At 32.8% G+C, this 12,313-nt stretch overlaps 1 protein-coding gene across 2 annotated transcripts; it reads left to right on the top strand.

The window, feature by feature from the left end:
* The first annotated feature begins 437 nt into the window (after positions 1–437).
* Positions 438–7,873, top strand: LOC147404923 (uncharacterized). 2 transcript variants are annotated; one of them, XM_086441026.1, is made up of 7 exons: positions 438–869; positions 3,121–3,178; positions 4,451–4,531; positions 4,687–4,722; positions 5,965–6,204; positions 6,284–6,425; positions 7,002–7,873. In XM_086441026.1, the coding sequence occupies exons 1-7, from the start codon at positions 694–696 to the stop codon at positions 7,481–7,483; spliced, it is 1,215 nt and encodes a 404-aa protein (XP_086297152.1). In that variant the 5' UTR covers positions 438–693; the 3' UTR covers positions 7,484–7,873. The 2 variants fall into 2 exon arrangements, with proteins under 2 accessions (XP_086297152.1, XP_086297153.1); XM_086441027.1 differs by lacking the exon at positions 438–869 and adding an exon at positions 1,001–1,012.
* Positions 7,874–12,313: the final 4,440 nt, after the last annotated feature.

Below are 12,313 nucleotides of genomic sequence, written 5' to 3'. Positions count from 1 at the left end.
ATGATTCTTATCACATATATGCAATACTAGGGCTATCAATGGTTTGGAGTAGACCTAGAAATCTGATTCATTTCAATCCAATAAACTCATATCTAGATCGAGGATTTGGATTCCAATAAGGGCCCGATTCATTATATATCTAATTTAATGACGTGAGTCGGATCCTTATTGGATTGGTCCGATCCAATATAAATCCTTGAGATTGTTTTATTTAGATTTGGTTGTTGTGAATCTCTAGGAATATCTAATGATCTGGAGAAATAGACGAAGACATAATCCAGACTAACTGGACAGCTTTTAACAATAGAATATTTGGATGTATCCCTTTACTGGTTCAAAGATAAAAAGACAACAATAATGCAATGGTGTTACTAGCATGCGCTTAGTGCGTCATATCTTAACATACGCACTCTATTAAGTAATCTGTATATATATATACATGTAATCCACCGCTAGCAACGTTTCTGAGACGAGTGGCTCAAATCTAACGGAATTATCTTTCGCCCATCCCTCCGCATCCATGCGCACGTTAGCATTTACTTAGCAAATAAAGCTGCAAACAAAGATAGCAAGAGAGAGAGAGAGAGAGAGGGAGATTAGGATTTGGTGAAGAAATTAGGGTTTCTGAGCTGAAGTGAGGTTGCAGAAATTCAAGAATTTCTCTGATTTTTGGTCTCTAGAGGAGACGAAGAGATGTGGGGAGATGGGGGTAGGTTTTATTGGGGAAGAAAGGAAGATGGGAAGGTTGAAGGATTGGTCGTGATCTTCGCATGGATGTCGAGTGAGGAAAAGCATTTGAGGAATTATGTGCAGCTTTACTCATCTCTGGGATGGAATTCCCTCGTCTGCCATGCCGAATTTATCAATCTGTAAGTTTAATTTGCTCAATTGACGAGGTTTTTTTTTCTTGGTTCAAACTAAGATTTTTTTTTTTTAGAATTATTTGTTTAAGTTTAGTTCGGATATCAACTTAGTTTGATTTCTGATGTTTTTGAGCCGAATTTCTCAATCTGTAAGTTGAATTTATTCAATTGAGGAGGTTTCCTTTTTTTTTTTTCTTGGTTCAAATGTGATTTTTGTTTTGGAATAGTTGGTTTAAGATTCGTTTTTATAGAGAATTAGTTTGATTTCTGTTGTTTTTTAGCCGAATTTCTCAACCTGAATGTTGAATTTGTTGAATTTTGGGTTTTTTTGGTTTTATGATGATTTTGTTTTGGACTGATTGGATTAAGCTTGGTTTTGATATTAAATGAGTTTGATTTCTGATGTTTTGTTTGTTTTGGTTCAATTAAATTCAACTGAATTGGCATAGTTGGGGTAAATTTCCTCTCTTTTTCTAACTTCCTTCCTTTTTATTTATTTATTATAATAATAATTTTGGGATTTGCAAGGTCTGTAATTTAGTTGTGATGATTTTTTATGGTGGAGATGCTGAGCTTCATTATCTACTAGGGTGAGTTCTAATTATAGTGAGAGAAGAGTACCTTTTGGTTTCACATACTAGAGTTTTGGTCGGTCTAATTGTTATTGATTCCTCCGGAAACACTAGCTTTGAGATGAATATCAGATTAGAAAGGAAGGGTTTACTGTGATACATGAATTATGATAAACTAACAGATTGTTAATGAAATGGATGTATGGAGGAAAGGGGCTCGGTTCACCTTCATTTCTTAGATTTTGGGCCAAAGCAAGAGAAATCCTCAATGGTGTTTTCCTTAAGATCTCAAAACAATGTGGTTAACCTAAATTTCAGATTAGAAAGGAGTTGCTATGACACATGAATTACAATGAACTGACAACAGATTGTTAGCAAAATGGAACTCGCCTGCCTTCTTAGATTTTGAGCCCAAAGCGAGAGGAATACTCAAGGGTGTTTTCCTTAATATCTCGAAACAATAGCGTTAAGATAAATTTCAGACCAAGGGTCTCTATGATACATGAATTACGATAATTAGCCAAATGGATGTATGAAGGGAAGGGGAGCTCGCCTTCCTTCTTAGATTTTGGTTCCAAAGCAAGAGGACTCTCCAACGGTGTTTTCCTTAATATCTCAACAGGAGAGTAAATTGAATGGTGTCGATCTCTAACATCTTGGAAGGGAAATTTGAAACATAGGATCTGCTTCAGATTGCAGCTAGGTTGAGTATTCCTGTTGAGAAGACAAGAGTATGAGTTTTCTAGCATTTGGTGTTAGTTGGGTCTGGGATGGATGAAGGGATACTGTATCATCCTCTTGAAGATGCCGACCATTAAATTTCCTCCACTACAAATCAAATCAAGATAATTCACAGGTGTACCTTGAAATGATAAAGTAAAGTGAAAGCACGAAGTCCAAAGATTCAGAGGAATTCTAGGCCTGTGGATTTATGGATGGTAAGGACTTGAGGAGGAACAAAGATGGCATTTTGGGGTCTGATTCATGAGGAAGATTCTTGTGGAGGAAGTTGGATATTTGCTAATCTTTAGTTTAGGTGGTTGGTGACAGTGGCTGTGGAATGTGATTTCTTTAGGTGATTAAGTGGGTCTTGGTGGACATTCTGGGGTCATTTTCATATGTGTGTGTGTGTCATCAAGATGTATTGGGTTAGTCAGAGAATTTAGATATATACTTTTTTAAGCACATCCTTTGGGTGGCAAATGATTCAGTAAAAGTCATTATTTCCAAAATAAAAGAGGATGTTGAGGTTACAATGAAGAACAATTCATAGAGAGCTAAATCTATTTATGGTGCCTAGAATAATCACTTGGAAAATCCATTGCAATAACTGAAGCACACATTTTGTGTTTTTTACCTTTTTTTTATTGCTAGAAATGAGAGACTACCATCTGACTATATGTTTTCTACTAATATCTGTCACATAGTGGTTTAATGAATTAACCTGAATAAACAAAAATTAAAGGGTTATTTCTGGGATGTGTTGCTTGCTAATTAAAGGATTACCTTGTGCAAATTCAAAGAGCCAAAACTTCACTTTTTAAGTCATGAGTAACAGGTCATGAGAGTTATTTTAGATCCTTTAAATTACTTTTGTTATTACCAAACCGTTTTTTAAAGTAGAACACTTAAATGTTTTTCTTCATCTTCATGACTCACAAGTTTCTATATTGTAATCTGCGCAGATTCTTCCCTGAGAAGGCCACCTCACTAGCATTTGGCATTCTTAATGAACTCGTTAAGGTCAGTAATGGTTTGGCTATTCAAGTCACTTAAATTGACATTCAACTGAATATTTGTTCCCTTGTTATTCTTTTATTTAGTACTAGAAGGTGGCACGTGCAAAAGCACATTTATCGAAAGGGCTTCTTTGTAATTTAAAATATTTTTAAAGGGTTTTTGAAGATTACTTGGTAAAAAGGATAAATACTAAGCAACGTGTGGTTGCAATTTTCTTGGTTTTTAACCAAAATGACCCTAATTATATTAAGTTTAAATGTTAAAGTGGGGCATTTTTGGAATCCAAATTTTAGTGTCAGACCACTTCAACTTTGCGTTCTCTTGTTATTCTTTTTATTTAGTACTAGAAGGTGGCATGTGCCTTGTTAGCAATCTCCCATTTAATTCTTGAAAAATTCACCAATTTTTCGTTTTTTTTTTCAATGAAAGTATTATTCTTCGGATTATTGAACTATTCTGAATAATTCATGGATTTTAAGTTTGAAAAGAATAAAATGCGTTATTTTACAAATTTTTATAAAACTCATTGGAAAAAAAAATGCTACTATAACTTACTTGTATGTTGCAAAATGTAAACTTATAAGTTGTGACATTTAACACAAGTTGACTTTGAAACGGAGCCCTCTACATTTATATGAGATTACACTTTAATTTTTCAAATTGATGATTTGTCCTTTGACTTTGGTCTTCCTTTAAAAATCAATGGAACAATAGCCTCAATGTCCTCATTATAACCACTATTACCAATTTCATCATCACCATCACGCTGTCATATGCCCGAATTTTTGGTTTCCGAATTTTTGAAATGAAGCGGATAATACACGTATGAAGCATATGGTGCATATTTCCCATTTATTAAACTTTAGACCGGATTTTTGCAATCCAAAATCGAATAGAACTTGAATTTTTGCCGTGTTCCGAATTGCTAACAAGGGGCACATGCAAAAGCACATTTATCAAAAGGGCTTATTTGTAATTTAAAATGTTGTTTAAATGGTTTTTGAAGATTATTCAGTAAAAAGGATAAATACTAAGCAACATGTGGTTGCAATTTTCTTGGTTTTTGACCAAAATGACTATTAAGTTGAAATGTTAAAGTGGGGTCATTTTTGGAATTCAAATTTTGGTGTCAAACCATTTCAACTCCGCATTCTCTCATTATAATAGTAAAGATGAACACACTACATCATATGATGGAAAAGAAAATTAAACAACCTCAGAGCATAGGATTTCCATCGGAGCATATGGAAGCCCATCATTTTTTTGTTGTTGCAGGAACTCAAAATTAGGCCATCCCCTGTGGTCTTTGCAGCTTTTTCTGGTGGTCCAAAATCTTGCATGTACAAGGTTCTTCAGGTAAACCCAAACTGCATGGTTTTTGTTTTATATGCTTTAGTCTAAGTTTGCTCCATTATTTTTTTATTGTAACTTTCTAAGCTGTAACATCCAGATGGGAAATTTATATTTTCAACTATGGAAACAAACATAACTTTGTCCATTTTTTTTTCCAGATAATGGAGGGAAAATGTGAATCACACCTCAACCTGGTATGAAAATTTTCAAGCTCTCTCTCTCTCTCTCTCTCTCTCTCTATATATATATATATATATATATATAGGACAGCGTTTGGTAGACAACGTTCTAGACAAAGTTTTGTCTCACATGGCTAAAAAGTTTTGGAATGGGCTGATTTTTTGTGAGGATGATCTCTAGTCAGAGGAGATCATCCTCACAAAAAGCCGGCCTATTCCAAAACTTCTAACCCCATGAAAAGTGGTTACAAACTAACGGTAAAAAATTGATGGTCCACGATTCTTCCACTTATAAACTAGGGTTAGAAATTTCAGAATGGGCTGATTTATTGTGAGGATAATTTCCTCTCCATAGAGATCATCCTCATATAAAACCGGCCTATTCTGAAACTTTTAGCCCATATAGGACGAAACACTTTGTTTAGAAGTTTGTCTACGGAACCCAACCCATATATATATATATATATATACACTAGAGTTCACCCATGCCTACAGCACAGGCATCCTCTTTTTTGGTTTGGGGGTAAAAGTGGAAAAAAATAAAGTTGGAGTGGTTTTATTAAAAAAAAATTCAGGATAAAGGGGGTAAGAGATGAAAAACAATAAAGTGGATTAAAAAGTGTAAAAGAGGAAATATAGTGAAGTTAGAAGGTTGAAGAGTAAAGTAAATAAAAACTATAGTTTGATGGGAGATTTATCCCACAAACTTTAGCTGATGGGAGGTTTATCTAGCACAAACTGTAGCAAGGTGGGTCCTACAGTTGTATTTTACTATATAGATAAGTGGTCAAATTCATGTCGTGTTTGGAGTTTAAGATTCTTTTGGCATTTGACTGTACCTAATGTGCACTAGTTGGGATAATTTGATGGTTGTGTTACTCACTTGAGATGAATCGATGCCTGATTTTTTATCAGTATGATCTCACATGGAGATCACTCTCACAAAAATCATCCCATCTAACAATTCTAATCATATGAAGAGTGGGTTCCTAAGTTGAAAAATTATGGACAATCCAACCCTTGTTAACTTGAACTCTACATATGACTGGGTTAGAAGTTTTGGGAAATCCCTATGTTTATTTGAGGACTATATCCATGGTCACCAAAAATCAGACCTTTACTCATCTCAATGTGGATTCGTTGACCCTCTACCATTGAGTGTCTATACCAACCCATTAGGAGCCCAACATTTCCTGCTCTCATTTCTTTAATATTTATGTAATTTGAGAACTTCAGTACATTTGTTTTCTTGTGAAGGATGAATATCGACTGGTTAGAGATTGCATTTGTGGTCAAGTTTACGACTCTTGCCCTGTAGATTTTACAAGCGATCTGGGTACTAGATTTGTTCTTCACCCCTCTATCCTCCGAATGTCCCGTCCTCCAAGACTAGTTTCATGGATAGCAAATGGAATTTCTTCTAGTCTGGACGCTCTCTTCCTGAATAGGTTTGAATCACAACGTGCTGAGTATTGGCAGACTCTGTACTCATCAGTTGTAAGTTTCCTTTTAACTTGCTCCAATTCAAAATTTTCATTTTCCTATCTTCAATTTATTTAGCATTATTTTGATGCAGAGCTTGGGGGGCCCATATCTCATTTTATGCTCAGAAGACGATGATCTTGGTCCGTATCAAATTATCTGCAATTTTGCTCAACGTCTACAAGAGCTCGGGGCTGACGTTAAAATGGTGAAATGGAAAGGTTCCCCTCACGTAGGTGCGTCTTACATTAACTTGACTTTTTTTAGAGCTTCTATTTTCACACCAACTTTACTAACGCCACCCCAAGATGTGTGCTAATACTTTGGTGATTTACATATGAGTTGGTGTGGCGTTGACAAAAGTTGGTGTGGCAATAGAATCTTTCCCTCTTTGGTAGTTGTTCTTGCTGCTACTTTATGTTGATAGTACCATTGTGTTAACTGATAAAATGGATTTTATTACTTATAAAAAGAGAATTTATTAATATAATGACAAATATATTATTGCCAAATGAGCATTAGAGAGAGAGAGAGAACCACCCAAACTGGAGTTACCAAGATTCACAAATAAATCCTTGTTTCTTTTCATTAAAATTAGAGAGATTCTATTGCACAGAAACTTTCTCTAATGCGACCCCAATTCATATGTAAATCATCTAAAAATTAGCACACATCTTGGGGTGGCATTAGCAAAATTTGGTGTGACATTAAGTTCTCTAAAATTATTCTTCACACATTTTCAAAAGCATTGGCTATCTCTGTGATCTTGCGATGTTCGAACCTGATTTATATGATTCAACAACTCCTTGTAGGTCACTACAAGCATTACCCAATGGACTACAAGGCTGCTGTAACCGAGTTACTCGGAAAGGCAGCCTTAGTTTATTCCCGAAGAATTGAAAAGCTTGAAGGTGATAGAAAGGGCATGGAAGGGACCAACGACGTAATATCTGAGTCGGTCTGTAACCTCCATAAAGCAGCGGTGAAGTCAAACCAAAGCCTACTGAGAGTCGCTATTGAACCCGGTGATCCCTTCTTCTTGCCCAGCTCAACGGAATGTGATGTGGGACCTGCTCAGGAAGAAAGGAAGGAAGGGTTGATCCATATGCAGAATCCCCCAACCATCAATGCACATGGCATATTGGGCCAAATCCTCTTCGATGTATGTGTTCCCAAGAACATTGAGGGTTGGGATATTAAGCCATCAAGTTCCTTGAATGGCCAGCCATTTGCTTCTGCTCGCAGACTTTCACCTTTTAATCCTATCAAATGCATACGTCGCTCGAGATTATAAGATCTTAACTGATGATCCATGTTTACAAGTTTAGCGGATGGTTTCTATGAGTTTTCAGGATTGAAATATTGAACTCGAGGGTTCATCAATGAACGAGTGAACCTAGACTTATTACACTGCCTCTAGTTATGCAGAACTTGAAAGATGGGAATGTAAGAATCAAAGCTGAGAGGTATTTTGATGTTTGATAGAGAAATAAGGATGCTTCCATGACTTGCTCCTCTGGTTTTTCTTCTAGCATGAAATGTACAGGTTAATAGTGCAGCTTTAACTTGATATAGAATCATGACTGTAACAATCTGTAGATAAAACCCAGGCCAGACTCTTTTATTTTTATTTTTTTTGCCTTTTTTATTTCCTTTAAATAAAGAAAAAACTAGTTTCAAAGTATATTCTACTATAGAATTTCATAATTCAGGTGGGGCAGAGCATTTTTTTATGCAAGTTGGAGATAGATCATTTCTTGACCGAAATATGGTTGATGATGAATTAAATTAGAAAATTAGATGTATGTTGTTGATCCCAGTTATTGAGATTTTTTTCTGGACTTTGGTAGCCTTCTTCCCTCCTGTGCTTTGTTTTGCTTCACCTATTTTCAGAGATACTCTCATCCTTAATTTGATTAGTATGTGTCTATCACCTGGCATTGCAAACTTTAATGCTCTTGCTTGAGATTTGTGGAAAGAAAGGAATAGGTGAATCTTTGAAGGGAAGGAGCATTCTCTCCAGGAAATCATCTTTAGCATCGTGAGTTTGTTGTTATACTGATGTAAGCAATTTCAAGAGTATAGAGTGTTCCGGTTCACATTTTGGGATTTGTTCCTTGTTTTTTTCTTTTTTTTCCCCATGTTTTGTTAATTATTTGATGTCTCCTCGTTCTCTTTTCAATAAAATTTTGATTATAAAAATTAATAATAATAAATCTCAATCCTTATGTATGATACACTCAACTTAATGAAAGTGAATGCATATCAATAAATTTTATCAGACATTTCTCGTTTTGATTGTCAATACCATTTGCATTTCACATACTCGGTTTTGGTCCTATTTACTCTATAACTTTTAATATCCAACACCTCTTCCCATAATTTTAATTTTGTGTCGAGTCTTTTTTATCTCATTAACTAATACTACATTGTTCACAAATAACATAAACTAATGTATGTGGTCTTGTTTAGAGCAATTAATTCATCTATACCATGCAAACAAATATGATCTCAAAGCCGATACCTAACGTGAACCAATTATAATTGGGAACTTGTTCATTTCTTTTCCATCTACTTTCACACTAGAACTCATTTTTTTTTTCGATACCCACAAAATGAACTCTTTAGGTACTTCGTCATAAGTCAATAAAAATCAAATATAAATTCTTCAACTTTTCTATATACTTCTATAATGATATCGATGGATGTTGGAATCCAAGTGCATAAAAATAAATTTAATTTTTTTTTCTATGTTTATTTTTTCTTAATATTTGTCTAATCACTCTTTTCCATAGTTTTATAGCGTCCCTTATTAGTGTACCATCTGATAGTTGATACTACTCTGAATGTCTCTTATATTGTTATGGTCTGAGATGCCATGATTTGCTCAACGTCTGTTTAATCTTTAAAATATAATTGAATAATTTAGTTAGTCATGTGGCCATCAAAACTTCAATGTGTACAATATTACAAGAGAACTCCTATTGCCACACCAATTCTTATGTAAATCATCAAATAATTGCACACAGTTGGTGCGGCATTAGTAAAAGTGGGTGGGGCAATAGTAACTCTCTATGAAAAACTGTACCCTCAGTAATTTTATTCATTTTAGCCAAATTTTCTTAAATTATTTATCACACCCCAATTAAATATTAAAACACATTCTTCAAACATTACAAAGGTTTGGCTCAAATTATAATCTCAACATTATGACACTTGTTCAAACAATTTTCGTAGTTGTTTACAATTGTGATTAGGCTCATATAAAATTTTAAACCAAAAAAATATATCAAATCTAAAAAATAATGAGATAATTTATTTTGACACTCTAACTTTTACTTATTATTTTCTTTTTTTATTTGGGATGTAATCAATAAAAATTTGGGGTGCCAATAGTTACTCTCTAACCTTACTTATAAAACAAATATTGATATAATTTAAAATTAATATTCAATTATAAATTTACAAAAAAAAAATAAAAATCGATTGATTTAGATAATTTTAGATTTTTTTGATAAAAATAATCTATTTTAACAATTTAAAGAGTAATTTTACAAATAAAATTATGATTTTGTTTAATTTCATTTTTTTTGTGCCTTTTTATTTTGTTTAATTTTATTTCTATATATATATATTGATTTTGTTTGATTTTCCGTGTGCTAGCAAATCATTTTGAAAAATTGGGGGTATTGGCAAATCGTTGTCCGGGCAAATTTAGAATTTTTGACGCGTCAAACATTGAAAAATTGTTATTTTCTACAGAACTTCAATCTCTCCCTAATTTCCCATGCTATCAAGCATACCCTTCATTTCTTAATAGAGAAAATTAAGTTTTTTTTTTTTTTTTTCATTTTGCACGAGGAGGTGTAACTCTAATTTTAAAGAGAGATTTACCGGACATACCTATTTTTTTCAATTTCATTACAAAAACTCCCCTACTTTATCAAGTTTGTTACTTGAACAAATCATACTTTATAAATTAGGACTAGCATGTTTTTGGATGCCACAAATTGATGTGGTTAGAATCCACTTCAAAGTATGTTAAGTAAAAAAATTAATTTAATCAATTTGAATTTTATGACGTGTATCCTCGCTCCAAGGTTTATTGGGTAACAAACTTGATGAAGTAAGGTTTAGTGGGTAACAAACATCATAAAGTACGGTTCCCTTGAGATATCAGAACTCCAAGGAGTTTTTGTAATAAAAGTGCAACAATTAGGTTTGCCGGGTAAATCACTCAATTTAAAATTTACAAGAATTGGGCATACTAGTTTTTTTTTTTTTTCATGGGAAAAACAAAATCAATATTACCTGTTCCATAGCCGTCCATTTTTTATTTTCTACTGATCAAGGAAAACTTATTTTTAAAATATTATCTTTTGATTTGGCAAAATGTGTTAAAATATTTGAGATCTTTAGTACTATAAAATATTTAATGTATAATTTCATGTAAATTCATAGAAATTCCATGTCTATAATCTCTCCATATTAGTATAAGTTTTATTCCTCTTTGAAAAACATCATTACTTTATATAATAAAATAGTATTAACTTTCTTAAAAGTTCCTTCGAAATAAGGTTTTATTTGATTTACAAGTTAGAATTTAGAACTGTGTGTGCCACTAATTAATAGTTTACACAAAGATAAAATTGTCTTTTTATAGAAACATTAAAAAATTGAATAAATTTGGTTCAATTCCGATTCAAGGATTGTATAGAACCAAACCAAACTTAGAACCGAACCTTATAAAATAAATAAATAAATTTATTCAGTTATATGAATTATTTTAGGAGTTAGGATATAGATTGATGACTTCTTTATGAATAAATTAATAATTTTTTTAATGGATAAATTAATGATTTATTATTTATTTATTTTATTAAAAGTATGTTGTTTCCAACTAAGGTTATAGGATATTGGCAACCCATGGAACCGAACCGAACCAAACCGACGTTAATTTGATTTGGATTGGCTCGGTTCTATTGGCATTTTGGTTTGGTTCTGATTCTTATTTAGTAAAACCGACCTATGTTGGTTTGATTCCCATTTAACCACAAACCGAACCGAGTTGCACACCTAGTCAAAACCATAGACATAGCACATATTTTGGACTAGGGCATAAAATGGGTTGGAATTGGATTCGATCTAATTATATTCATACTCAAATCTGATCTAAACTTGGATTTAAATTGGATTGGGATCTTAGTGGGAAATGATTTTTCATCGTAAAAATGTCACCAAACACTGGAAACTATTGATTAATTTTTCATGAAAAATCATTCATCTTTACATCCCATCTTCCACTTACAATCCTAAATTTCTTATATCATAATAATCATTAATAATTATAAAAAATAATTGAATTTACTTATTTAAATATTTGTTTTGTTATATGATTAATTAATTTATAATTCTTTTGTAATAGTAAGATGTGTGATGCACGTGTATTTTACTAGTAGATTAAAACTATAAATTTCTAAAAAATATTATTTGATGGAACAAAAATAATAAATAAACATCACTCTAAACAAGTTCCTTCGATAATTTAAGTTTTTTTGAAGGGTAAATTACACTGAAACCCCTTATATTTTGGCATAATTCTTTTTTGACCCCTAATGTTTGATAAATGCATTTACCTCTCCCTTATAGTTATCTAAGGGGTTCACTTGCCCCCTTACGTCAAATTGCCATCAAGATAACTGTTAAATTCCTTTTTATTCAGATCATTTTGCCCTTTTTAAAATGTTATTCTTTTTTATAAACAAAAATATGCCTATGAACAAATGAGTTTAATGAAATTTATATCTAATAAAAATAACATAAAATAAGAGGGTAAAATAGTAAAATAACATCTAAATTTTAACCCCATCAGTGAAAAGGGAGGTAAGTGTAATTATCAAAATGTTAGGAGTCAAAATGAAATTATGCCAAATTATAGGGTGTCAAAGTGTAATTTATCCTTTTTCAATGAAGAAAAAACTACCGAAAAACACATGAGAAAAGAGAAAAGAAAGAGAATAAACAAATGAGTCGTGATAATCTGACTATCCCACGTGACATACCCCATCGATTATCTGACATGACAAGTTGGGAAACTATAGTTCTACACTCCTCAGGAAACACA

This window comes from Akebia trifoliata, chromosome 4 (genome assembly GCF_017979445.1).
Source record: "Akebia trifoliata isolate Shusen 1 chromosome 4, ASM1797944v1, whole genome shotgun sequence".
NCBI lineage: Eukaryota > Viridiplantae > Streptophyta > Magnoliopsida > Ranunculales > Lardizabalaceae > Akebia > Akebia trifoliata.
The sequence above is the reverse complement of the archived record's forward strand: the minus strand, read 5'-3'. Positions and strand labels throughout refer to the sequence as shown.

Excerpts from the sequence above, each read along its gene's own strand:
- LOC147404923 (XM_086441026.1), top strand. The coding sequence starts at position 694 with ATGTGGGGAGATGGGGGTAGGTTTTATTGGGGAAGAAAGGAAGATGGG. Across the intron at positions 870-3,120 it reads CATGCCGAATTTATCAATCT|ATTCTTCCCTGAGAAGGCCA; the intron begins GTAAGTTTAATT and ends TAATCTGCGCAG. Across the intron at positions 4,723-5,964 it reads GTGAATCACACCTCAACCTG|GATGAATATCGACTGGTTAG; the intron begins GTATGAAAATTT and ends TTTCTTGTGAAG.